This window comes from Puma concolor, chromosome F2 (genome assembly GCF_028749965.1).
Source record: "Puma concolor isolate L17-30 chromosome F2, mPumCon1.1.hap2, whole genome shotgun sequence".
Lineage (NCBI taxonomy): Eukaryota > Metazoa > Chordata > Mammalia > Carnivora > Felidae > Puma > Puma concolor.
This window is the reverse complement of record NC_141684.1, coordinates 32,892,048-32,916,338: the sequence shown is the minus strand read 5'-3', so window position 1 is coordinate 32,916,338 and position 24,291 is coordinate 32,892,048. Positions and strand designations below refer to the sequence as shown.

The following is a 24,291-nucleotide window of genomic DNA, read 5'->3' as shown; positions in this document are numbered from 1 at the left end:
CACTGCTGCTATTTGTGCTGAAAAAGTGGCTTTCTCAGTATGTGGCAAATCTTTAATTTATACAGGAATGTCTAACTTTGGGTGAAAAGGTGTTTATGGTTTTGAAATTATTTTTGCCTAGCAAGGAGAGCTGCTGCTTTGACCACCTTGCCAACAATACCTAATATGGGATTTGAAGATTCTGTTTCATGTGTTCGAAAGACTATATTCTGGTGCATTTCCCTGAGTCATTTGTGCTGTGTATTATATTGCTCAATAACACCTTCAATTTCCCCCTATAGGGCTCTCATTGATTCTGAAAACTAGACTAAGGAAAATGGAAGGGCCCACAAAATATGTATGATATCTTTTAAAAGAGCAACAAAAGAGTTTAATCTTGCAATGGAAAACCATTAACTCCATAGCCATAATTTTAGAAATATTATAGATTTTGTTACCGCTTGACATTTATTCTGTTTCATCTTTTTATGAATTGGTCTCTGGATATATATAGTGGTTATTCCATTAAGTGTGTTTGTGCTTTGCTAAAAATACACTGAAATTTCTATTTAAAAGTATGTGAATAAAGAATTTAGCAAGTAAATGAATGGATGTCAAATGCATTCCTAGCTCTTTCTGCAATTCTCTTCCTAGCATCCTTTTCTGTCTTCTTGTCCTTTCCCTACCAACAAAGCTTTTGAAGCAGTATCTTAACAAACTTGTCATTATTATCTTGGCTATTAATTATTCATGCCATTTTTCATAAGCTACTTAGAGTACTGATTTCAAACATATAAGAATCAAAAATAGAAGTAAATAAAAAACAATGGTCAATAAAGTCATTTCCATTCAAATCACAAAGAAGCTGGGGTTGGATTAGTATCAAAATAAAGTTCTGTGTATAAATTTTCCATGAGAATAAATATATTGAAAGGGAAAGATGCAAGTCCCCATTGTGAAGGGAAAAATAGTGTTTTCTTAAAAGTAATTCAGAGATTTCATATTCGATTAAATTGTTTTTTAATCATTTCATTTTTCATTAGTAAAAAGATTAAAAATGAATTAGATAAAAACATTACCATAAAAATGAGAGTTAGTTTCCTGAGATAAACTCGGAAGATGAAGGGTCTAAAAGTTGACAAATGTGACATATTTTAGTTATTAAATAGAAATAATGTGCTGAAGGCAATTAATTAGCAAATGTAATGATACTGCAGTAGGTTAGGGTAAAAAGAATGAAACCAAGATCTAATTTTATAACTCGTCAGCGAGTAATGGTAATTGATTAAGCATCTATGTGTAGTTGATTTTACTGAGTTCCAAGTCCAACAGTATACCTTCAGAAAAATAATGCTTCTAAATATTATATCCATTAAATCTTTCATTTTAATATGTAAGCATAGTGAAGGAACAAGGCCTATTATATATGGAGAGGAGAAGCAGCTATCTTTGTTGCTTGATCATCAATAGAGATTCACTGTAATATCCTAATAGGTTTGGAGTATGGTCGCTGGAGTCAGAGTGACTTGGGGTCAGTTCTTGGATGTTCCACTTGCTAGCACTATGCCTGGGCATCTTCTCACATATCTGCCTCTTGGCTTACTGTTCTGAAATACAAGGATAACATTGCATGGCAGGGCTGATGTGGTGTTCACGAAACATTTACCTAGTGCTGAGGGGTGGTCAAGAAATGTCAGCCATGTTTAGGTTTAATATAGAACCCAAGCGTGCAGACCTGTTCTCTGCCTTTATTCATCTTTATGTGCAGATACGGAGATGAATAAAAATTTAATTCCAGCCCATTTTGTTTTCTGCACCCATGTGTGTCACTTCATATGACAGTCTTATGTTTTTGGTCATCTTTTCCTTTTTCGCATTTTTTTCTTTAAGAAACATGATCAAATAACTGATCAAGGGCTTTAAACTATTCTCCTGTCCTGAGTTTATTTTTCTTAATGTGATATATATTGTACATTTACCCAGTTTTAAAATAGCTTAAAACAGTTGCAAAATGTAATTTCTTTTGAGCTGTTAATTGTATACAATCAACTATCTTTACAGTGTTTCCTTAACTAAATACTCTGCAATATTTATTTTCAGTAGTTCTAATTATATGTGCTGCATAATGAAACAAATTAGAGCAAATTGTTCCATGAATCAGGATTATCAATACTGAGTATTGCTCCAGATGTTGGTGCAAGTTGAAATCTAAGCTCAATAGTTCCAATCTGGCAGTTAAGTGACATTTAATGAAAGTATTTTATTATATGAAATTACTAGTTCAATCAAGCCTCTAATAGGCTAAATTATATTTTTTTCATTTTGAGTGATTTACCAAATTTCTGTGTGCATCAAGGTCTGCTGAGATTTGTAGTCATCCTGCTATTTTTTCCCAAGATATTAGATGAGAATGATCCTGGGTAAATTTAGCCTATACTGAATGAACGAAATGACTTCATGCATTCAACCATCATACTGTAATAGCAGTTCTCAAATTATTTCTCTTAGCATCTTAAAATTTTGTATGGATTCTACTCTCACATCATTGAAATGTGGTCAGTTTCACCACCATTTTCCTGCACAGCAACTTAATTACTGTAATGTTGTCTATATGGAATTCTTTGGGGAGATGACTTTCATTTTTAATCTGAGAAATGGTTTTCAGTTATGGAGCCTCAGGGCACGAAACCTATAGAATTCAGTTTTATGTAAGATAACGCCTCCAGAATTTCAGAAATGTTATTGGCTCTTTCCTCCAGGAACCTTCTACTGCACCAAGTCTGGGTTAGGTGTCATGCCTGTGTGCTCCTGTCACGTCTTGGACTACTCTCACTAAAGCATTTGCCACACAAGATTGCAATTATTGATTTGTCTCTGTCCTAGTCTGAAGTTATATGAGAAGCGGAACCATCTTTGTTTTATATTCTTAGTGCTCAGCACAGTGCCTGGGACTCCAAATTTATTTTAATATATTAATAAAGAATGGTTTATTTCATCTCTCTTCAATAAAGATAAACATTTACAGATTCAGGGGAATTCTTTTAACTTCTGATTTTCATGATTATTGTGATTCCTCCACAATATAGTCTTTGAAACATCCCTTTTTCCCACTATACTTCTCATTATTTTTCCTTCCAAATATGTAATTTACCTAATAAAATATTTCAAAGTAGACTTAACTATAGTCTCACAAAAGTTTTTGGGCAAGAATGTCTGAGACATGAGTCAGATTGTGGTTATAGAACAAGTAAGGGGGGACCCAAAGACCAGATGTCTGAGAAAAAAAAAATGTTCATGGAAACCCAATAAATATATGTTGGTTACTGTATTTGTGTCACATGATCATATCAACCCCCTACTTAAATATTTCATTGACTTCAATGTGAAGAACTCCAGAATTAATTATACTAGGTTCTCCATTGGTCAATGTCATTTTACGCTTCTGGTCTCTGAATTTCTGTATCTTAGTGTTTTCATTTGGAATTATTCATGGACTACCCTGATTATGGTTTTTTATCAGTGGTTACTTCTCTTATGCATATTACCTGACTCCTTTACTAGATTATATGGTCCTTAAGGGAAAGTATATATCTCATTGTATCTTCAGAAATATGCACTATAAATGTTCACAATTGAGTAAATTTTGCATGGCATCACAAGTTTCCAACAATTTAAACGTAATAGAAAAATTCAGAAAGATTTACTCCTTTGTGTGGCCATCAAGATGATATAGTTAATATCTGCATATAGAACTTAATTCATCCAAATGGTTCTACCCAGAATGCTACTATCTGAGCCCTTGGATATGTAATTTTTTTTTTTTTTTGGATATGTAATTTTTATTTATTTATTTTTTTTTAATTTTTTTTTCAACGTTTTTTATTTTATTTTTTTGGGACAGAGAGAGACAGAGCATGAACAGGGGAGGGGCAGAGAGAGAGGGAGACACAGAATCGGAAACAGGCTCCAGGCTCCGAGCCATCAGCCCAGAGCCCGACGCTGGGCTGGAACTCACGGACCGCGAGATGGTGACCTGGCTGAAGTCGGACTCTTAACCGACTGCGCCACCCAGGCGCCCCATGGATATGTAATTTTTAACAGCATGTCCCATGCTTGCTTGGGTATGTCTTGCTCTGGGATTATTCAGCTATTCCAGGTATGCATGGTTCTCTACTCAACTGGTGGGGGTGGAGTATAGGAGAGGCAAGAAAGGATATTTTGGAAAGAATGCTAGACAGGCAGTTAGAAGACTCAAATTTAATTCCTAACCTTGTATAAACTGCTGTTTGTGGTGGCCTTTATGATGCCTCTTCATGCTCCCCTATAATCCTGCTTCTTACTTGTTGAGGAAAGGATATCTACTAAAAGCTGCTTCCATCAGTCACCCCTGTGATGACTGGGAAACACTTAATTGGTCCACCATGTGAAGGTTTGGGAGGGGTGACTGATGCAGAAACAAATATAGTGGCTCTAAGATCAAACATAAGTTACCCTATCTGTGCATTGATTTTGTAATCAGTAAAGTTCTCTAATTTGGGTCAGCTCATCTCCAGAGTCCTCCCCCCACCCCCGACCTTGCTCAGATTTCCTTGTTTCAAGATGCATAAGACATGAGAAAAGTGCTTAGAAGAAACAGACACCGTTTAAAGTTATAGGTTGCATTCTTTACTCTTCACTATTGGGGAAGACATTTTCCTTTGTAAATTCCCCTGCGTTATTCCCCTGAATTAAACCTCCACTCAGTCTGTGGGCTCCAGTGTCCGTGAAAAATAAAGTGTTGTAAAGGTCATATTTCCCCCAATTGGGTCTGATATCCTGGAGGTACCAGAAGATTAAGGTGCTACATGGATTATTGTATTTAGTAGCATTGAATCATTTGGTGAGAAGGTTTTCAAGCTTTTTGTATTCTTTGTGGATCAGTGAAAATGTTTCATCTTCATATTACTGTGACTTAAATAACTTGTTACTCTTCCTTTCTATCACAGAGAAATGAGACCAGAGACTCAGAGTCTAAATAAACACAATATCTAGAAGTTAGTAATGTTACCTTTATTTTTATTGTATTTATGTTCATGATTACCTTCTATTAGGAGCATCTAATCCTGATTTTTCTTTTATAGCAGTGATAAGAAAATTTTCATTAAAAAATATGTTTGTATGTTATAAAAAGTGAGTCTGCTTTTTTAAAGTTTTTATTTAAATTCTAATTTGTTAACATATAATGTAATAATTAGTTTCAGGAGTAGAAATTAGTGATTCATTACTTAACATATAACACCCAGTGCTCAGTAAGTGACTCTGTTTAAAGAAAGCTTACTATGCATGACTGGACAAAAAACTATGAACATAATTACATAAGGAGGTTTGGAAGAAATTGAATACTTCAGTAAGGGTCCCAGAAGGAAACTGATAACTTGGCCAGTGGGTTTTGCTAAAGAGAGTTTGGTGAAGAGACAGTGTACAAGGTATGGAGACGGTTAAGGAAACCAAACCAACAAGGGATGGGGAGCACCGATGGCGGGCGACAGTGAGAAGCTGTTAGCTCTCCTGATCTGAAGAGTCATGGGAAGTGATAGTGCTGCGGGAGCGTGGGAGAAGCATATGAGCCGCTTAAGAGTGCCCACGTACAGCACAGCCATTGCTCCCAACTGGAGACCCTAAAAAAGATGGGGTTGGAGGACATGTACCTGTCTTCTCTCTTCCTGCCCCCTGATCCTCTCATCTTGTAAGTGCCTCCCATTGATTGAACCCGCCCAGGAATAAGAGAACAAAGCAGCCCCAGTGATGGGGTCCACAGAATTCTGCCTCATGGGGCACAAAGTACAAAGTAGGGCATAGAGGGAAGAGAGTCAATTGAGGCCATCAGGAAGGGGCAAGCCGAGAATAACTAGCTCATAGAAAGCATCAGGGTTTTCTGCTAGAGCTGATACTTAATGAGTCCAGTTATGCCAGTCTGCTACCTGCACAGCTTTAGTTCAATACTCACATATATGTGGGCATACTTTTCAAAGTACTTAACAACTGGTACAACTTGGGCTCTGACCGATCAGAGCAGATGCCATAAACCTCTTGCTGAATAGACGTAAACCCCTAGTCTCTGGATTAGGGGAGATAGGAGGGGGCACACTAGACAGGGGCTGGGGCAGGGAGGGTTGGGCTGAGGGGCACTTGGTTCAGGGTTCACAGCATTTGAAAATATTAAAAGGCTGTACAGCCTACTTGTCTATGCAGGCTGAGAACCATCCCTCTTTGCGTCTGAGAAGTGAGAGCAGAACTCTTCCACTGATCTTGTAAGATAATTGGTTGATGTGTCCATGTTCTTCTATGTGACCTGTAAAAAGGAGCACAGATTAAAAGTCTTATCTTACTCCTGAGTCTTTGTACCTTTCTAATGGCACTTGGACCTTGTCTTGCACTCTCATTATTTGTGAACTTACTCTCTTAAATGGGTTTTATGCTCCTTCCAAAAAAGTATTGTATTTTTCCACATATATCCTGCTATATCTCCTACAGTTCCTTAAACATGGTAAATGCTCAGTATCTATTATTTTATGGAAATAATTCCCTTGCTATTCATTGTAGTCATCCTGAAAAGAAGAGAGAACTCAACTTTCCAAGATCCTTCAATTCCAAACATGGGTTTGGCGGTGTGGGGGTATCTTTTTTGTTCTTTGTCACCCACCAGAGCCAATGATCCTGTGCTATGAAATGGTGACAACAGAGTTGTCACTGGGTTTCTGCATTCTCTCTACCTTTATTCCACTTTTTAAAAATGATTCATTTTGTGAAGCTATATATGGAAATGAAATACAAAATTTATGGAGTTTAATGTTCAAAACTCATCAACATCACATTAATGTCTTTGCAATAAGAATCGCTTCCTGAAAATTTTGTTATTTCTGTGTTACTTGTAAAGATGTTAAGAATTCAATGTATTTTTTGTTATAATCATATAAAAACTTAAGTATTATTATAGATTTGGACAACTATGTGGAAAATACTTCAGAGAAAGCCTAGATGGGCAAGCAATTTAATTTAAAATTTTTAGCATTATTAGATTCAACATTTAATTGCCATGTTTTTGGTATCCATTTTGGAACGAATTTGGTATGACATCGCATTTTCTTGTTATTCGGTTTTCTGATCTCTATTACCATTTATAGTAGGTATATTTTGCAATATTTTTGTGTGTACCATGTTACCATGGATTACTTTCCTATAAAGGAGTTGCTTTATTACTTAAAGTGAAGGTTCTTATAAATTAGACCTCTTGATATGCACTTGCCTTGTTAACATATGTTCTTTGCCATAACTATACTCTCGCTCAAAAAATATAACATTTTTTTTTCTTACGTGGAAATGAAAACATGAAACTGTGTGAACTCTCTTCACTTCTCAAGTATAGCTTTATAGTTTCTTGCATTGTGAAGACTTGAGTCACTGGCTCATCTCATATGCTAATTATTTATGGCCTTTTTATAGCCATTTAAAAAATAGGTTTTAGCAAGCTAAAAGCTGGGGGGGGGGGACGGGGGGACGGAATCTTCAAAATAATCTAAATTTGGCCCCAAACCTAAATATGTCTTACCCTAAGCCAGTTAAATTGCTTTGTTTTTGTTTTGCTGCGTCTTGCCTTTATAAAAATTATTATTTGGAAATACAAGAGTTAAGGTTTTCCATATTAAAAGTGGTAATTACACACTGCTTTTTTAATTTTATTCTTATATAAAATATTAATAACACTGAATTTTTTACAGAAATGTTTTTGTTTATAGCAGTTAACTTTATTTACGTATTCATGTATTGATGACTAATGCTGATTTTCTTTACTATAAATCCATAGTAGATATCAAAATGATTAATCATGGTCATTTTCTCTGCATAATGACAAATATATGTAACCAACATATGCTTAGACATACTCTAAGGACATCCCTTTACCGGATCTGAATGTCAAATAGAGAGCTTTAACTATTTCCCCTTTTCTCTCTGTGTTGGTGTTTTCAGGTGATGATGAAGGAGTCCAGGAGACAGCAGAATCAGATGGGGACACACAGTCAGAAAAGCCAGGCCAGCCTGGAGTTGAGACAGATGATTGGGATGGACCAGGTAGGACAGAAAATTTAAAATTCAACCGGTTGTTGCTACTATCAGGAATTCACTTTTTTCCTCTTAAATTTTAATTAGGTTGTAAAACTCTTACAATCTCAGCTCATGTATGTATGTATGTATATACATGTATACGTATATATAATAAATATATATATATACGTATACATATATATATTTGTGTGTGAATGGAGGTTACATGGGAGTTTAAGTAAACATTATTTAAAGAAGATTTTTATCTTTCTGTTAAATAAACTAGAAAAACCAGTGTTTCTTCTGCTTAAAATCTCCATTTTTTTCTCACTCCACAGTCACATAAGAATTACTTCATTCTACTTGCCTTTTTGGGTTTCTTTTGAACAAAAATCTTGATGCTATATCTACATTCAATTTGGGAATAATTTTAACACATTTAAACAAGTAACAGTAATAGTATAAAGAAATATTTTTAATTTAGTCATTGTAAATTGTAGATTAAATCTCAATATATATTTAGAAGTTTAGAAAATATTAACGGATACTCCTATTTGATTCAAGGTTTTGGCAACATTTTCATGAATGAAAATTTAATTTGATTTTAAAAATCCTGATATTTAATCATTTCAAGAAAAAAAATGATGAAAATACTCCTAAACACCAACATAATTTTATGTAAATATATACAGTTCATAAGAACTCACTAAAAAAAAAACTCTTTATATTTAGTGCCAAGTAATTTACAATTGATGGTATATTTATAAATGGAGACTATTATGTCATAGGACTTAAAGATATAAGCGAGGTTTTGAAATAGTTTTAGCCATAATTTCTAAAGCAGTAACATTTTTCATTAAGAAAGATCCCTATATTTCAATCACATTTTCACCCTTGCATGACTTTGCAAATTGCTCTCTGCTGTGCGTGAAGAAGAGAAGGACTCCAGTGGTAATTTTCTGAAACCAGCAGCTGGAAAATATAATGCAAACAAAAATGAAGATGCAGTATAGCTGATTATTATGATGTCATTTCTAATGTTATTCATGATACACACAAATGTTTGTATTCTGTATACATACAACATAATGGTTATACAAGATTTTGGATCAAAATGTGTTATATTTAAAGTGCCATTATATCACTTTTTAAGGGTTTGGAAGAAGTTGTAGACTTCTGGCATTTTCCCCTTATAGCATAATGTTTCTGTCTTCTCGGTAGAGGAAAGAATTCCTTGGATTACAATTTAAAAAAATCTTTGGAAAATTTCATTTTTTTTTCTTGAGGATTACATTTAATTTCAAAAGGATAGATGAAGTTTGTATTGTGCTGTTTTTTATTCATGGAATTAGGCATATGTGTGCTGCTTAGAGTTTTTACATTTAAAATTAATTAGATTTAATGGCCTTTTGGATATGCCTACTTACAAAGTGTACATTCTGGCTGCTCTTTCGATGGTGGAAACTTGGAGGGGGCAGATTTTCTTCTTTCTGATGGTCTGGGGCCCACTGTATTCCCTGTGGCTTGGGAGTATGTAAGCACATTCACGCAGTAGTAAATTATTAAACACATGGGCATACCCAATGCCGCCTTTTTCGGGAAGCTTTTCCGGAAGTAAACTAGTCTTATTAACTTAGAGACAGAGAGAGAGGAGCAAGGTAAAGAATGATGTGTCATCCAGGATGAGATGTTTCACTGTTGAGTTAAATTTCTTTTATGTATCTGATTTAATGAATTATTTAGTTGTTATAGTGAACATGTTTATGCTCTTTTCTTTGGCACACTTGAATATGTAAAAACTTTAGGGGCGCCTGGGTGGCTCAGTTGGTTGAGCATACAACTTCAGCTCAGGTCATGATCTCACGGTTTGTGAATTCAAGCCCTGCTTTGGGCTGTGTGCTGACAACTCAGAGCCTGGAGCCTGCTTCTGATTCTTTGTCTTCCTCTCTCTCTGCCCCTCAGCCGCTTGTGCTGTGTTGTTCTCTGTCTCTCTCTCTTTCAAAAATAAATAAACGTTAAAAAAAAAAAAACTTTAAAGGAAAAAGGTATGTATCTAAGCAGATGTACCTATAAGAAAGTTCTTTTTTGTTTGTTTGTTGCAAAATTGATAACAGATTTTTCCCTTCAGGTATTTTACCAAAAAAGAGGGGGTTAATTATTTTGAAACCCCTAAATTAATGAAGTTGATTCATAACAAAAGGATATCTGTTGGATATGCATTTTAAGGTAGAAATTTCATTACTTTTCCTTCAATCAGGACAAAGTATAGGGGATGTTTTTGCACTTTTGCTCTCGTATAATAGCGATTATATCAATATTTCACCCTGATTTTTGTTATTTGCAAAACGGTGTTGGTACTTTCCAAGTGTATAAAGGGAAGAAAATCGTCCAAGTTTTAGTGACGGATTCCAAACAGTTAGAAATTGTGTTCTGTATTCTAAGGTTCAAATTCTGGATTTGCCACTTATTTGCTGGGTGATTTTTGTCAAGTTGCTTGCTTTCTCTGTTCCTATATTGCCATTTGTAAAATGTAGAAAATGACATTCACACTTCATAGGGATTCTGTGAGAATTAGGTCCTACACATAAAATATTACTGATCATTATAAAGGCTTTTGAATTGTCGAGTCTTGAAGCAGAACCATTTAAAATTCTCAGCATTTTTTTTAAAGCCCAGTAATATATCTGATACAACTTTAAAAATACTAAACATCTAGTTTTGAATTTAACTGCAAATAATTGGTCAAGACGTGAGGTAATGAGCCAGGTGTGATTTTAAGGTCTCCTAATTTTAAAATCCTCCCACCCAGTCCTCGGCATCAACCTAAGATAGACAGCTTCAACCTAAGATAGACAGCTTTCTCTAAATAAAAATAGAGCAGAATCAAAGACAAGGAAAATGATCTAAAGAATTAGAGGCATAGAGCTGACATCATTTAAGATAGATCAGGATTTATATATATATTTTTTAAAGAGTTTGATTGAAGTCCACTCCACAACCTTTCCCGATGGCTCACTTCAGTAATGTATCAACTCTTCTGAAGTGTTCTATTTTTATCATATGCAAATCCCCCAGTGCCAATTTTTTGTTCTCTTACTTGTTATTCAACTAAAAGGTACATTTAGTAATTGCTCACACCTTTGTTAACTCTTATGATTAGGCGGAACCTAAATAGTCTTTAGAAAAATTATCTTACATTTGTAAACATTTCTATGGTGACATTTTTTAATGTTTAAATATTTGTGACACTTAAATATTCTTCACATTTTTATGAATCTTTCTCTGTTGGAAGGGAGAGCTAGACCCACACTAAGCTTGTAAGGTTCAGGCCAATGTAAACGTCATTACCTCATTATTTCCATATCTCAAGGAACTGTTTTTAAGTTTTACTTTTCTTTCTTGCTCTTAAAAAAAAATTACCCTGATACTACCTTGCTGAGAACCTAATTGATATGATACTTGGTCTCTACTGTCTCCTCATCTGCATTTGCCTGTTACCCTGATACTACCTTGCTGAGAACCTAATTGATATGATACCTGGTCTCTACTGTCTCCTCATCTGCATTTGCCTGTACTTCATATATCATTTCTCTCTCCTTTCTAAATAAATACTCTTCTTCCTGTCATCACCCTTGTAAGTACTTCAGTTTACCAATAGTCTTATACATTTAATTATTCAATAAATAATTATTATGCACTAATAATCATGAAAGGTGTAGGGAGAAGTCCAAAGGTATAGTATGATGCCATCCATATTTCTTTTGGATGCCATTTCTCTTCTTTAATCTTTTAAAATTATCTGTGCGTTGTGTTTAGGTGACTGATGCAACTAATATTTAAGCATGTGAACCTAGAAGGTAGAGAATGGTTTCAACTACGGAAGAAACTGAACAAATTCTAGAGTCAGATCTGTGTTTGAGTTCACATGCTGACAGTTAACAGTCTTGTGACCTTAGGCATATGAAATAGCCCAGGCCTTGGTTTGCTTACCTTTAAAGTGGGAATAATAATAGCTACCTTGAAACATTGTTATGTGGATGAAATATGAAAGAAATGATGTGTAGAAAGTGTCCAGCGGACAGCTTGGGAGAGGGTGGGATTTGCTTGATGTTAATGGTCTTCTCTTACCATAGAACCTTTCACACCAACCAACAGTTAGAATATGGACCTTATTTTGAAATAGGATTTACATCTTTGGCTCTCGCTTATTTTAAGAAATCTTTAGAACCACAATCTATGGCCAAAGTCTTGGGTTCTGACTTCTGTATTTAGATTCAGAAGGAGACTCAGGGGAGAAAATTCAGATAAATCACTATAAATTCATCATCTACCTCTATGAAATGAACACCTCAAAAGTCACATCTTATATCAACTCTAAGAATACCAGTTCTCTAGTTTATATTGTTAAAAACATGGTTACCTCTTTTGCACTTGGGAATAGTGAATAATCTGATTTCTCTGGTTTAATATTGAATGTATCTAAGTCCTACCATTAGGCTTACAACTACTATAATTGAAATTTCCAGGAGCTTTAGTAAATGAACATATCACACTACTCAAATTGTGCAAATAATGTATCTCAAGAAATATATATCAATGAAAGTATGCACAGATATAATTTTGATCAAGCAGTCCCTTAGATTCTTTGACACACCCTTGTCAAGAAAAACATGCGCTTTTATTTTCATATTTACATGTTAAGTGCTTGAGATGTTTCAATAAAAATAAAGTACAGGGCGCCTGGGTGGCTTAGTTGGTTGAGCATTTGACTTTGGCTCTGGTCATGATCTCATGGTTTGTGGGTTCAAGTCAGGCTCTGTACTAACAGCTCAGAGTCTGGAGCCTGCTTCGGATTCTGTGTCTCCCTGTCTCTGTATCCCTCCCCTGCTTGTGCTCTGTCTCTCTTTGCCTCTCAAAAATACATAAATGTTACAAAAACTTTTTAAAAATAAAGTAGAAAATCACACCTTGTATTGAAGATTTGATGAATTACTAGAATAAAATTCGGATTTTTTTTGTTTTGTATTATATATTACAGAACAGTACAACTTGCTCCTAGATTGTTAAATAGAAATCTGAGTTTCCATAGAAGGAAACTTATTTTGGGGGTAGTATAATGAGTGGGGAAGAAATAAAAATATTTCTTCCATTTATATCTTGGCCCTGCCACTCATGAATTTTGTGACTTTGAGTAAGTTAATAACTCAAGGCCTCAGTTTCTTTGTTTATAAAATGGGGCTCATAATAATCACTACCTCATTAATGAGATTTTCTGTGTCAAACAAGGAGCTCGAGGCTTCATAGTGCTCAATAAATAGCTCTAATATTACTTTTCATATAATTTCGGCAATTGTGCCATAGGAGCCATTACAATGCCTTACAGACGATGCGCCTTCATTTAACATCTGCATGGTGAGTTCACTCTGCAAAATCATTTTGCTATGTGAAAGTCATCATCAGATTATATTAACTATGTTCTATTTAACTGGGCTGAAAATGTGATGGAGTTAAGGAAATTTTAATGCAAGTATGTTTTCAAGAGTAAATGTCTAGCATAAAATCAGATTGTGTACTTGTTGCATCTGTGCATCAAATCTGTACGCCGAATTGATCACCAAATCTGTAAATAAGTTGCCTCGTCCAATTGCTGTTCAGCATGTAGATGATGGGGTTAGTTCTGCTTTGTGCCTTGAACCCAGAAGATGGGAGTGTTTTGCATAAAGTGGAATGGTAGCTGGAAGACCTCTGGGAGATAGAAGCACACACTAATGATACAGGGTTTTTGGGTTTTTTTTTTTTTTTCCCTTTCTCTTTACTAGTCCAAAGAAGGGCTTGGAGATTACAGTTCTGATTTCGTTTCCTTTTTGATTGGGAAAATGTGGTAGATATAAGATCTGGGAAATGCCATTTGAAGTAAATTAACAGAAACCTATGAAACATAGTTAACCATAGATATAGTCTGACAGTAAGAAGAATATTGTGAGAAGCGGAGGAAATCGTAGAATGACTGTGTATTACGCTGACAGTGAATTGGTATTATCTCTGCTATCAGATAATGCAGTTATCATTAATTTTCACATTTGCATTTCAATCTTTGGAAGGAAATGACTCTTGCCGGATGAAGATAAGAGCTCTGTACCACTATAATGAACCATCATTTTATCCCAATGCTTTGTGTCCGTATGAAAATGAGGCAGGGAGGGGTGTGTGTGTGTGTGTGTGTGTGTGTGTGTGTGTGTGTGTGTGTGTGCGCGCGCGCGCATAAGCATGCGCGGGCATGTGGGGAGGAGAGTCAGAAACACAGTATAACAAAGTGTCAAAAATTGCGACAGACTTTTGAGCCCCTTATGAAACAAGAGGGGGTCAAAATAAATCTTCTGTAATGTAGTTAAGTGGATATCGGATTAAAAGATGAAAGCTTTACTCTTTGTAGAACAGAATGCCACATAAACTCAGTAAAAAAGTTCCTTTTATCTTACTTCTTTACTCCGGTTTTCACTCTCATGTAGAATTAGGGCACACATAAACCCAACCAAAAAAAAAAAAAAAAAGTAGGTTGGAGGCAAAGTACTTATGATTATTGTTTGGAAAGATATATCTTTGAGTTATAACATACTGCATAAAATATATCCTTAATCCAGTGGCCTTCAATCCAGTGGTTTTACATCCTCACTCTATGGAAACAAACTACAAATTGTAGATGAAGCATTTGAATGTTGTTGACTTTACTAGAACACCAGTCAGTGAGCCCTGTACAAATCAAAGGTCTAGGCCCTACGTCAAAAGTTTTCTTATTAAACATGCTTTTGTATATTTTTAGTTTAAACATAAAGCTTGTATTACTGCTTCACAGTTTGCCTACTTTGATTAGCTACTCCCCCCTCAGTTGTGTTAATAACAGGACTTTTATTATTATGCTCTTTCCTGCTGAGACGTAATTCAGTTTAGAATTCTCTTCCACAAAGCACTCCAGGAAGATACTGCCAGCCAGTGGGAATTGACATATAAGAGAACCCTTTGCTATCCCTTTTATAACCTCTTTCATTAAAACATATGCATTAAATATTTGGGGACAAGGATTTTTGGTATTGGTTCTTTTTCTTGACTCAGCATTTTGCTCGGAAAAAAATACCTAAAAACATTTGCTCTCATATCCGGAGAATTGAAAGAAAGAAAAACTAAACCTTGCAGTTATTTGTTGTTATTTTGTCGGAGTCAGAAAAGGACTTAATTGGGCTCAGAAGAATAAGTAAAGACCAGCACAGGGATGTGCATTAGAGGTAGTTGGAAAATGAGAGCAAGTGCATACAGATGCATATACTTGCTACAAATGGGCCACAAATTTAGAACTAGATTACTGGAAGACTAATTACAAGGATAATATTGATTGATGACACAAGATGAAATAAGTTGGTTAGTTGGGCAAAAGTTTATTTATTCAACTGTATATTGAGTGTCAAATACATGCAATGCTCTGTGCTAGACTCTGGGACATGTGTCAGTACATAAGTAGGGTGGTCTCTACCTCAGAGAATTTTTATTTTTTTAAACAATTATTTTTAATGCTTATTTATTTTGGAGAGAGAGAGAGAGAGAGAGAGAGCACCAGAGTGTAAGCAGGGGAGGATCTGAGAGAGGGAGACAGAATCTGAAGCAGGCTTCAGGCTCTGAGCTGTCAGCACAGAGCCTGACGTGGGGCTCCAACGCACGAGATCATGACCTGAGCCGAAGTCTGATGCTTCGGCTTCAGAGCCGAAGTCTGAGCCACCAAGGCACCCTCTACTTCAGAGACTCTGTGCTCTCCCAGAAACTGCAAGTTGTAATAATAATGATTTTTTGAGTGCTTACTGCATATGTGGTGGCTGTTGTACAGAAGAAATATAAATGATACCATAAACCATATTGTGAGACGTGGAAATCAGTAATGACTCATCTGAGGAACAAATATTTTAACTTCATTTGTTTTCATTTGTAGTTTTTATATTTTAATATGCAAAGTTTCAAATATACATAAAATAAGAGGGAAGTATATGATAGATCCCCATGTACCTATTACCCAGCTTCAGTTATTATCAAATTTTACCAATCTGGTTCCATCAGTTTTTTTTTTCTTTCTTTCTTTCTTTCTTTCTTTCTTTCTTTCTTTCTTTCTTTCTTTCTTTCTTTCAAAAAATCACAGAAGTCATGATGTTTTACCCATATGTGCTTTGGTATGCCTCTGTAATAAATAAGGACTTTTATTTAAAACATAACCACAAATAATAGCATTATCATGCACAAAAGTAAATCTTAATATTATATAAAACTCAAATTCATCTTCAAATTTTCCCATTTATCTCAAGAAATGTCTTTATGTTTGTTTTTTTCAAACCAGGATTTGAAGAAGGTCCACATACTAGTTGATACAATTCTCACGTCTTTAGAATTGATAGCAGTCTTTCTTTCCTCAACTCCTCCCTCCCATTTAGTTGCTAGAGAAACCGGTGTGTTTATCCTGGAATATTGTGCGCATTCTAAATTAGGTAGATTACATGCTAGCAGTGTTGTGTAACATGCTCCTCTATCCCCCCATTTGTTATAAATTGGTAGTTAAATCTAGATCCTTGAATATATTCAGATTCAATACTCTAGGCAATAAGACTACATATACATTGCTGGGTACTTTCTATTGCTTCGTGTTGGTGTATATTACATAAAGATGGGATGTCCCACCTGTAGTTATATTACAGTGTATCAGAGGGCTCACCTGTTTTCAGCTTGATCCATCCATTATGAAATTTCCCATTCAACTTTTCACCTGATGATTATTATGAGGTTCCATTATGTCATTAGGGCTTGCACAATTGTGACTTTTACATTTTATCCTCCCTTCTGTATTATTAGCTGATATTATTATCTTCTGGAGGTTTTTCCAACATCCACTGCTTGCCCCTAAATTCTGTTCTTAGAGGGAAGGGAGGATATGTGCTTAATTCTTTCTCATTCTTTACCAATTTCAGAATAAAGAATAGAGAGTGTTATAAGATGAGGCTCTTAAAGGAAGAGCTCAGTGATTCAGGGCCTTGTAGTCCACAGTACCGTTATTGAATTTAACTTGAAGATCACTCTGAAGACATGTTCTACATATAAACCACATGCTCATATTTGCATTAAATATAAACTGCTCTGACTGCTCTGTGGAGAATGGATAGAAGAAAGTCAATAAAAATGCAAGAGTGTTATCAAGAGATGAAAGTGTTTGTAGAGAGTGCTGGATATATATGAGGGTGTGATTGAAAGTGGCTTGCTCAACTTCAAATATTTCATTCCCATTCACTGAGGTAAGGAAAACCGAAGGACAAGCATGTTTAGGAGGAAAGATAAGTTGGATTTTTTTTAATGTTTCTTTATTTTTGAAAGAGAGAGTGAGACAGAGAGGGAGCAGGGGAGGGCCAGAGAGAGGGAGACACAGAATCCGAAGCAAGCTCCAGGCTCTGAGCTGTCAGCACAGAGCCCGACACGGGGCTCGAACCACTAACCGTGAAAACATGACCTGAGCTGAAGTCGGATGCCTAACTGACTGAGCCATCCAGGTGCCCCAAGCTGGATTTTTAATATGTCATTTGCAGGTTTCGTGAGACACCCAAGGGGAGCTGTTGAGTAGAACGTTGGTCATATAGGCCAGGAGCTTGGTGAGAGGTCTGGTCTAGAGATAGAAATTGGAAAGTCAGCAATGTATGCATGCTGGTGGAACTCATGGGAGTAGATGAAATTGCCTGGGGTAGGAATAAATATAAGAAGACTTGGACATGAATCTCGAAAAACTCCTATCTCTCACTGGAGGATAGGGAAAGAAGTGTCATCAAAGGAGACTGATAAGGAGTAGCCAGACAAAATGGAGAAAGCCAGGAGAATGTAATCGTTTTTAAGGAGGACGGAGTCACGCCTGGGTTAACTGCTGCAGAGAGGTCAAGACGGAGATTTAAAGACTCTCCTTGAGTTTAGCGCCATGCAGATATTAGTGATTTTAACTAGAATTATTTCAGTAGAGCTCTGGTAGCAGAAACCAGACTGTGGTAAGTTGTAGTGGGAGGGAAAGGTGAACAAATGGACTCAGCTATTGCAAACAACTATTCTTGAACGTTCTTAGTAAATAAAGATATAACATATTTGGGTTTCTGTGAAACTGTTTATTGAAAAATTATTACTGTTTAACTCTTATTTTTACCTAAGAATCTTTCAAGCTCCGAATTTAAGAATATGCCTTCGGAGAAATTTATGTTCCCACATTAACCTATTCTGAATCCACTATCCGTTAACTTATTGATTATTTTAGTGTTTTTTTTTTTTTTTTTTTTTTGCGTGACCCTACCATATCTTCAGACTTTACAGTATACATTTTTGTCATTTCTTTTAAATTTTGTGGTTTCAACTTTTATCCCCTAGTAACCAGTTTACCAAGTAGCTTATGCGGTTTTTTTTTTGAGGTTCATCACTTTTAATGTAATTGATATGTTAAATTTAATAATATGTAGTAATGTGTTCTAAATTTGATATGGGTTAGAAACATGCTTTCCATTCTTTCCAGTATACACACTGGTAACAGCCAATATTCTGTTGTTTTAGTCAGGAGCACATTTGGACCCTGGGAATTATTCTGTCTTCATAATAAACTCCTACACTTGCTTGTGAGATTGATACTGGGAGCTTGCAACTTATTCACTCATGAATATAACTTGCATAAGCTTGCCTGATCTTGTTCTTCTTCCCTTGCACCTTTGTAGACCCAGGCCCACATTGAATTAATTTAATTAGTTCAAACATTTATTGAAAGAATAGCTGTGCCAGACTCTAAAGATAAAAGGATCACTTGGACTCAGACTGCCTTCCAAAAGCTCATAGGACATAGCAGCAGACAGATAAATGATGAGATAATTAAAATACATTGCTGTTGATTCCACTGTAGAGCCATGAACAGTGTGCAGTGGTAGCAAAGAGAGAGGAAGGTCATCTATTGGAAAGCGGTGGTGAGATGATGGCCAAGGGATCAGTTTTCACAGAAGGAGAAGGGAAGCAGGTGCTGGTGGTGAGGCTTAGTGCTGATGAGTAACACACATAATAACGATCCCTTCAAGTGTTCCCAAGGGCAGAGTGATAAATTCACATTGGAGACGCTCTGAGTTGTTATTCATACATAGAAAGTGTTTGGTTTTGCATGCCTGGTGAACTTGCTGCCATTTTGCCTGTCTAGAAGCTTCCTCTTTCCAGTTAGACCTGCCCATCCTGCCATTGTTACCTTAGATGCCATGATCTTTCCTGTCACTCTGAGGGATGGAGGGGCTCTCTGAAACACAACAGAAGCTGTAATATCTTCACCTGACAGATGGGAATCCAGACTTAGACAAGAGGCTATCTTTTGAAGATCTGTTACCTCTGTGAACTTTTAAAACAACAATGAAAGAGTTTGGTAAAAGTTCAGCAATGTGGGGCACCTGGGTGGCTCAGTCGGTGAAGCATCCAACTCTTGGTTTCAGCTCAGATCACGATCTCGTGGTTTGTGGGTTCCAGTCCTGCATTGGCTCTGCGCTGAGAGTGTGGAGCCCACTTGGGATTCTCTCTCACCCTCTCTTTCTCTCTGCCCCTCCTCTGCTCATTCTCTCTCTCTCTCTCTGTATGTCAAAATAAATAAATAAACCTAAAAAAAAAAATCAGCAATGAAATCCATAAAGAAACCTAACTGTAATTTAGGTGGTTGCCTGGAAATCAAAGCAAAGCAGAGTCTGTAGTGGCCTAACTGGCCTTGCCTTCTATTTGGAAATGGGGTTAGCTCTTGGAAGTTCTTAGAGAGTTTGGGGGGAATAAGAAAGGAAGGCTCAGGAAGGAGAACCTGAGCTTCTTGCAAATAGTAGAGTCCTTCTTGGCAGATTTCCTGTGGCCCTTAGTTTAGGGTAACATAAAAGAAAATCTCGAAGTGCTGCATGTTTTTAAAAAAGCTTTCTTATTCAATACGTTGTCACATAGAGGAAAGTAATGAAAATAACATGTTGGGTGTTAAACCTAAGTTTACATTTGGGTAAATATACAGAGAATCAAAGACTGTTGGTTTTTTTTTTTTTTCTTCGAGTTTTCAGGGCAGAAATTCTTGAGGGAACAAGAAGTATGACATTCATTTCACCCGACACCTTGTGTAAAATCAATCACAGGCCTTCCTGATTGAATGGAATTTTGACAGGTTCTTTGGATTTTCCCTCCTGTTAACTTTTTCATGTTAATTAATTAATTAATTCAAGATAATTAAATATAATAAAAAGGAACGTAGGGATTTTATTATTATTTATTAAGTACATACTGTTTATAGGAATACAAATAATTAATATGAAAGTCAAGACTGATACATTTTTGAACACTGTGTTAATAATGTATGGGGCGTCCAGGGTGGCTCAGTCCGTTAAGCATCCATCTTTGGCTCAGGTCATGATCTCACCGTTCATGAGTTCCAGTCCCACATCGGGCTCTGTGCTGACAGCTCCGAGCCTGGAGCCTGCTTCAGATTCTGTGTCTTCCTCTCTCTCTCTGCTTCTCCCTTCCTCATACTCTGTCTCTGTCTCTCATAAATAAATAAATGTTAAAAAAACTTAAATAATGTAAAATAAAACAAAAAGAACAAATGCATGAGCGTATTCTAATAGGGATGGTAACATGGTATGTCTTATAGAAGCAAATAGAATGTAAGCCAGACAGAGAATATAAGGTGACTGTGTATCTGAGATTGATAGCACTTATTTTCAGTGTTTTTAATAAGCCGTGCATTATTTAACTTCATGGTATCTCAATATGTTTTCTATAAAAAGGCAAATACAAGCAGCCTTAAAGAAAAGAGGAAAGAAGAAAATATTTTCTGTCATCACAGTATTTGCTCTCTGTTTCCTCTACCCATTTTTTCTTTTAAATTAGATGTTTCCCAAGAAGAATTACCATCTTCTTCAGTCAACTGAAAAAAAAATTTTTAATGTTTATTTATTTTCGAGAGAGAGAGCGCGTGAGCAAGAGAGGGGCAAAGAGAGGGGGAGACAGAAGATCCAAAGGAGGCTCTGCACTGACAGCACAGAGCCCAACATGGGGCTCGAACGCAAAAACAATGAGATCATGACCTGAGCCAAAGTTGGACGCTTAAGTAACTGAGCCAGCCAGGAGCCCCACCCTGAAAATTGAATAAAAGGAAGACATTTGGTATATAAACAAGAATTATTGTAATGTGACTAATGCAATAGTGGTTAGATAAGGTGATAAATGAAATAAAATTTTAAAAAATTCATGCCTGCCTTGTTTACTATTGTAGCCGGACAGAGTAAGTTTACTTAAAATTGCTTTCTCTTTGTAAAAGAAGTCACTTGAGTGGTCCTTCTTAATTATGGGAATATCAGGGAAATGAGAACCAGGGTCTTTTCAGACCTTTTTGTCACTTTGCCATGAACACCCTCTGTCTTGGAGATCTCACAGTTCTGGAGAGAGGTGGTTGGGACAAGATGGAGGACTGATTTGCGTACGTATTGCTTTCTGTGGGGCAGTCAACCGGATTTCACTGCTCACTCTGCTGCCATAACAGAACACCACAGGTTGGTTGGCTTAAACGGCCGAAGTTTATTTTTCTTCATGGTTCTGAAGGCTGGAGGTCCAAGATCAAAGTGCCCACAGGGTTGGTTTCTGGTGAGACTTCTCTTCTTGGCTTGTAGATTAGATGGCCACTGTGTCACTCTGTCCTTACAGGGCTTTTCCTCTGTGTGTGCATACTCCTGATGTCTCTTCCTCTTTTACAGACATCAGTCCTATTGAATTAGGGCTCCAGCCTCATGGCCTTACTTAAGCCTTATTGACTCTGTAAAGGTTCTGTCTCTCAATACAGTCACTTTGGGAGTTAGAGCTTCAACCTATAATCGTGGCGAGGGACACAGTTCAGTCAATACCAGGTTGGATTGGATGGCCTTAACCAAAGTTAGCTAGCAGGGAAAGTAAACCAAGGACAGGTTTCTGGAAAACAAGCAAAGCCAGGACTCAACAGTAAGGGCTGAGGTTTTACTTGTTTTAAGAAAAACAAGGACTTGTTTTTCTCACTCTTTGTTCTTAAATCTGGAACTCCTTGTGTGACCAGACAATGTGTCCTAGGGTCCTGCTCTGGGGAAGAATGGCTGATCTGAGATGTGAGTGTGAACTAAGTAAACTGAACCCTGAAGCCTCAGGGCGGGGGGGGGGGCACTGTGGCAGAGAGTACAAGAGATGAGCCCACTTGGCTGTCACCTTGGTAGAGAAGGAGATTTCACTGTCCTGTGCAGGAATGGTTTTCAATAATGACACCAAGGAATCAAGAGCAAAACAGGGGCTCCAGTAGCTTAACTGATCATATTGGAATTTTGAAGTGGGGCTCGCTCTTGGGGTGGGGATTCTTAGAGAACTGGGGAGGAGTGATAAAGAAAAAGGTCTCAAGAGGGACAGGCTTAACGTCTTGGTAACCGAAATTTTACCCCAAGCTGATGAATGAGGGTAACATAAGTCATTGAAGAATATGAAGCGAGCCCAGAAAAAGAGACCTGTGTCTTTGCTTTGGGAGGCCACCTAAGGCCTCTTTACTTTGTGAGCATAGAGACATTTCAGAGATGTAAAAAGAGAAGAAGAGAAAAGATATTCTAGCATTCCAAGCAGAGTAAAACCTACTCGGCATTAATATGGAGGGTGAACTGTGGTTAGGAGTGAGACAGGGACTGACATTAGACATCTGGGCAATAGCCCACTGTGGTAGTTCTGATCAGGACACAGTAGAGACTTAGGCAAAATAAAAGTCGTTGACAGTGTTCGTAAGTACTTGTGGTCACTGTGAAGATGGGTTGGAAGTGGTGAAGGAGGAAGGAAGGTTTCCTCACCCAAATCCCAAGCACAGGAAAGCAGTGATCTGGAAGTGATGCTGGGGAGCAAGCCAGAAACAGCTTGATTGTGGAGTCTCTGCTCTCATCCTTGTCACACACACACACACACACACACACACACACACACACACACCCATACGCACACATACACACATGCACACATACACACAGTTTTTTGAGCAGTGTGAAAGCAAGAGTTTTCTAATGGTTGCATGAACAAAAATGAACCTTTATTTTTAGTCTGTAAGGACAAATAACATGCTTTTTATTCATTATAAAAAATATTTTAACTGTTGTAAGTTATTAGATTTAACAATTATGCTTACATTTTAGATTACATTTGAAGAGAAGTGTGAGATTTTAAGAAGCACTCAGTTACACATCATGCATTTTTGTCACATTTTTGACATATTAGTGTGTATTAAAGTAAAAAATTGTTTGATTTTTAAAGAACAAGTGCATATTTTTGAAAAGTACAAATTGTTCATTAAAAATCTTAATTACAATTATGTGGCAAAATTAATTTCCTATAAAATAGGCTTTTCTGTCTGGAAAAATGGAAGTGAATTATTTTAAGAACTCATATAACTTAAGGCTAACATTTCATGCTAATAATTAATGATTAATATATAGTAGATTATTTTAGCACATTTAAAAATTAAAGAAGAGGTTGTTAACTCAGCTTTCTGGATTTTACTTTTTTTTTTTTACTTTTAGAGGTAAACATAATAAAATGAAAAAAATAGTTATCAAATATTTTAATAAAGTAGAATGAACATGGCATTATATATAACTATTACAAAATGCATGAAATACCTCAACTATGGTTTAAAAGCACATGAAATTAATAATACTCCTGATTCCCTTTGGGTATTTAATATTATTAAATTTATATAATTCAAGACAGTTCTTCCATTGGGCTCATTGACATTCATCTTAAGAAATCCTAAAACAAAGAATTAAAATACTGATAAAAGTAAAATCAGAAAATAAGATGACCTAAAGTATTTCTTTTCCAGAGTGCTCTTCTCTTACACTAATAAAAATCAAAACTACTACCTAGAATTAATGTTGAAATAATAAAAGTCTGTTCTGAGCAATATTTTCCTCTCCTGTGAACTTTTTAGTTTCCTCCTTTGCATTCACATCTCTGGTACCTAATATTTATTGAGAGTTTACTGTGTGCCAGTTACTGGTATAGGCACAAAGAATATAAAAGCAAACAGATTCTCATAGTTTTACCTCATGACAACTCTAGGAATATTATTTCTCTCTTGACTAATAAGAAAGCTGAGGCACAGGAACGTTAGGTATGTTGTCTAAGGTCACAAAA

At 36.2% G+C, this 24,291-nt stretch overlaps 1 protein-coding gene across 4 annotated transcripts in view; it reads left to right on the top strand.

Moving 5' to 3' along the window:
- ZFPM2 (zinc finger protein, FOG family member 2) overlaps positions 1-24,291 on the top strand; it is a 474,560-nt gene that overhangs the window by 113,674 nt on the left and 336,595 nt on the right. For all 4 annotated transcript variants that reach the window (XM_086694918.1, XM_086694916.1, XM_086694915.1 and 1 more), the window contains one exon: positions 7,987-8,088. In XM_086694918.1, coding sequence (XP_086551044.1) covers positions 7,987-8,088 — 102 coding nt within the window. The remainder of the gene's footprint in view (positions 1-7,986; positions 8,089-24,291) is intronic.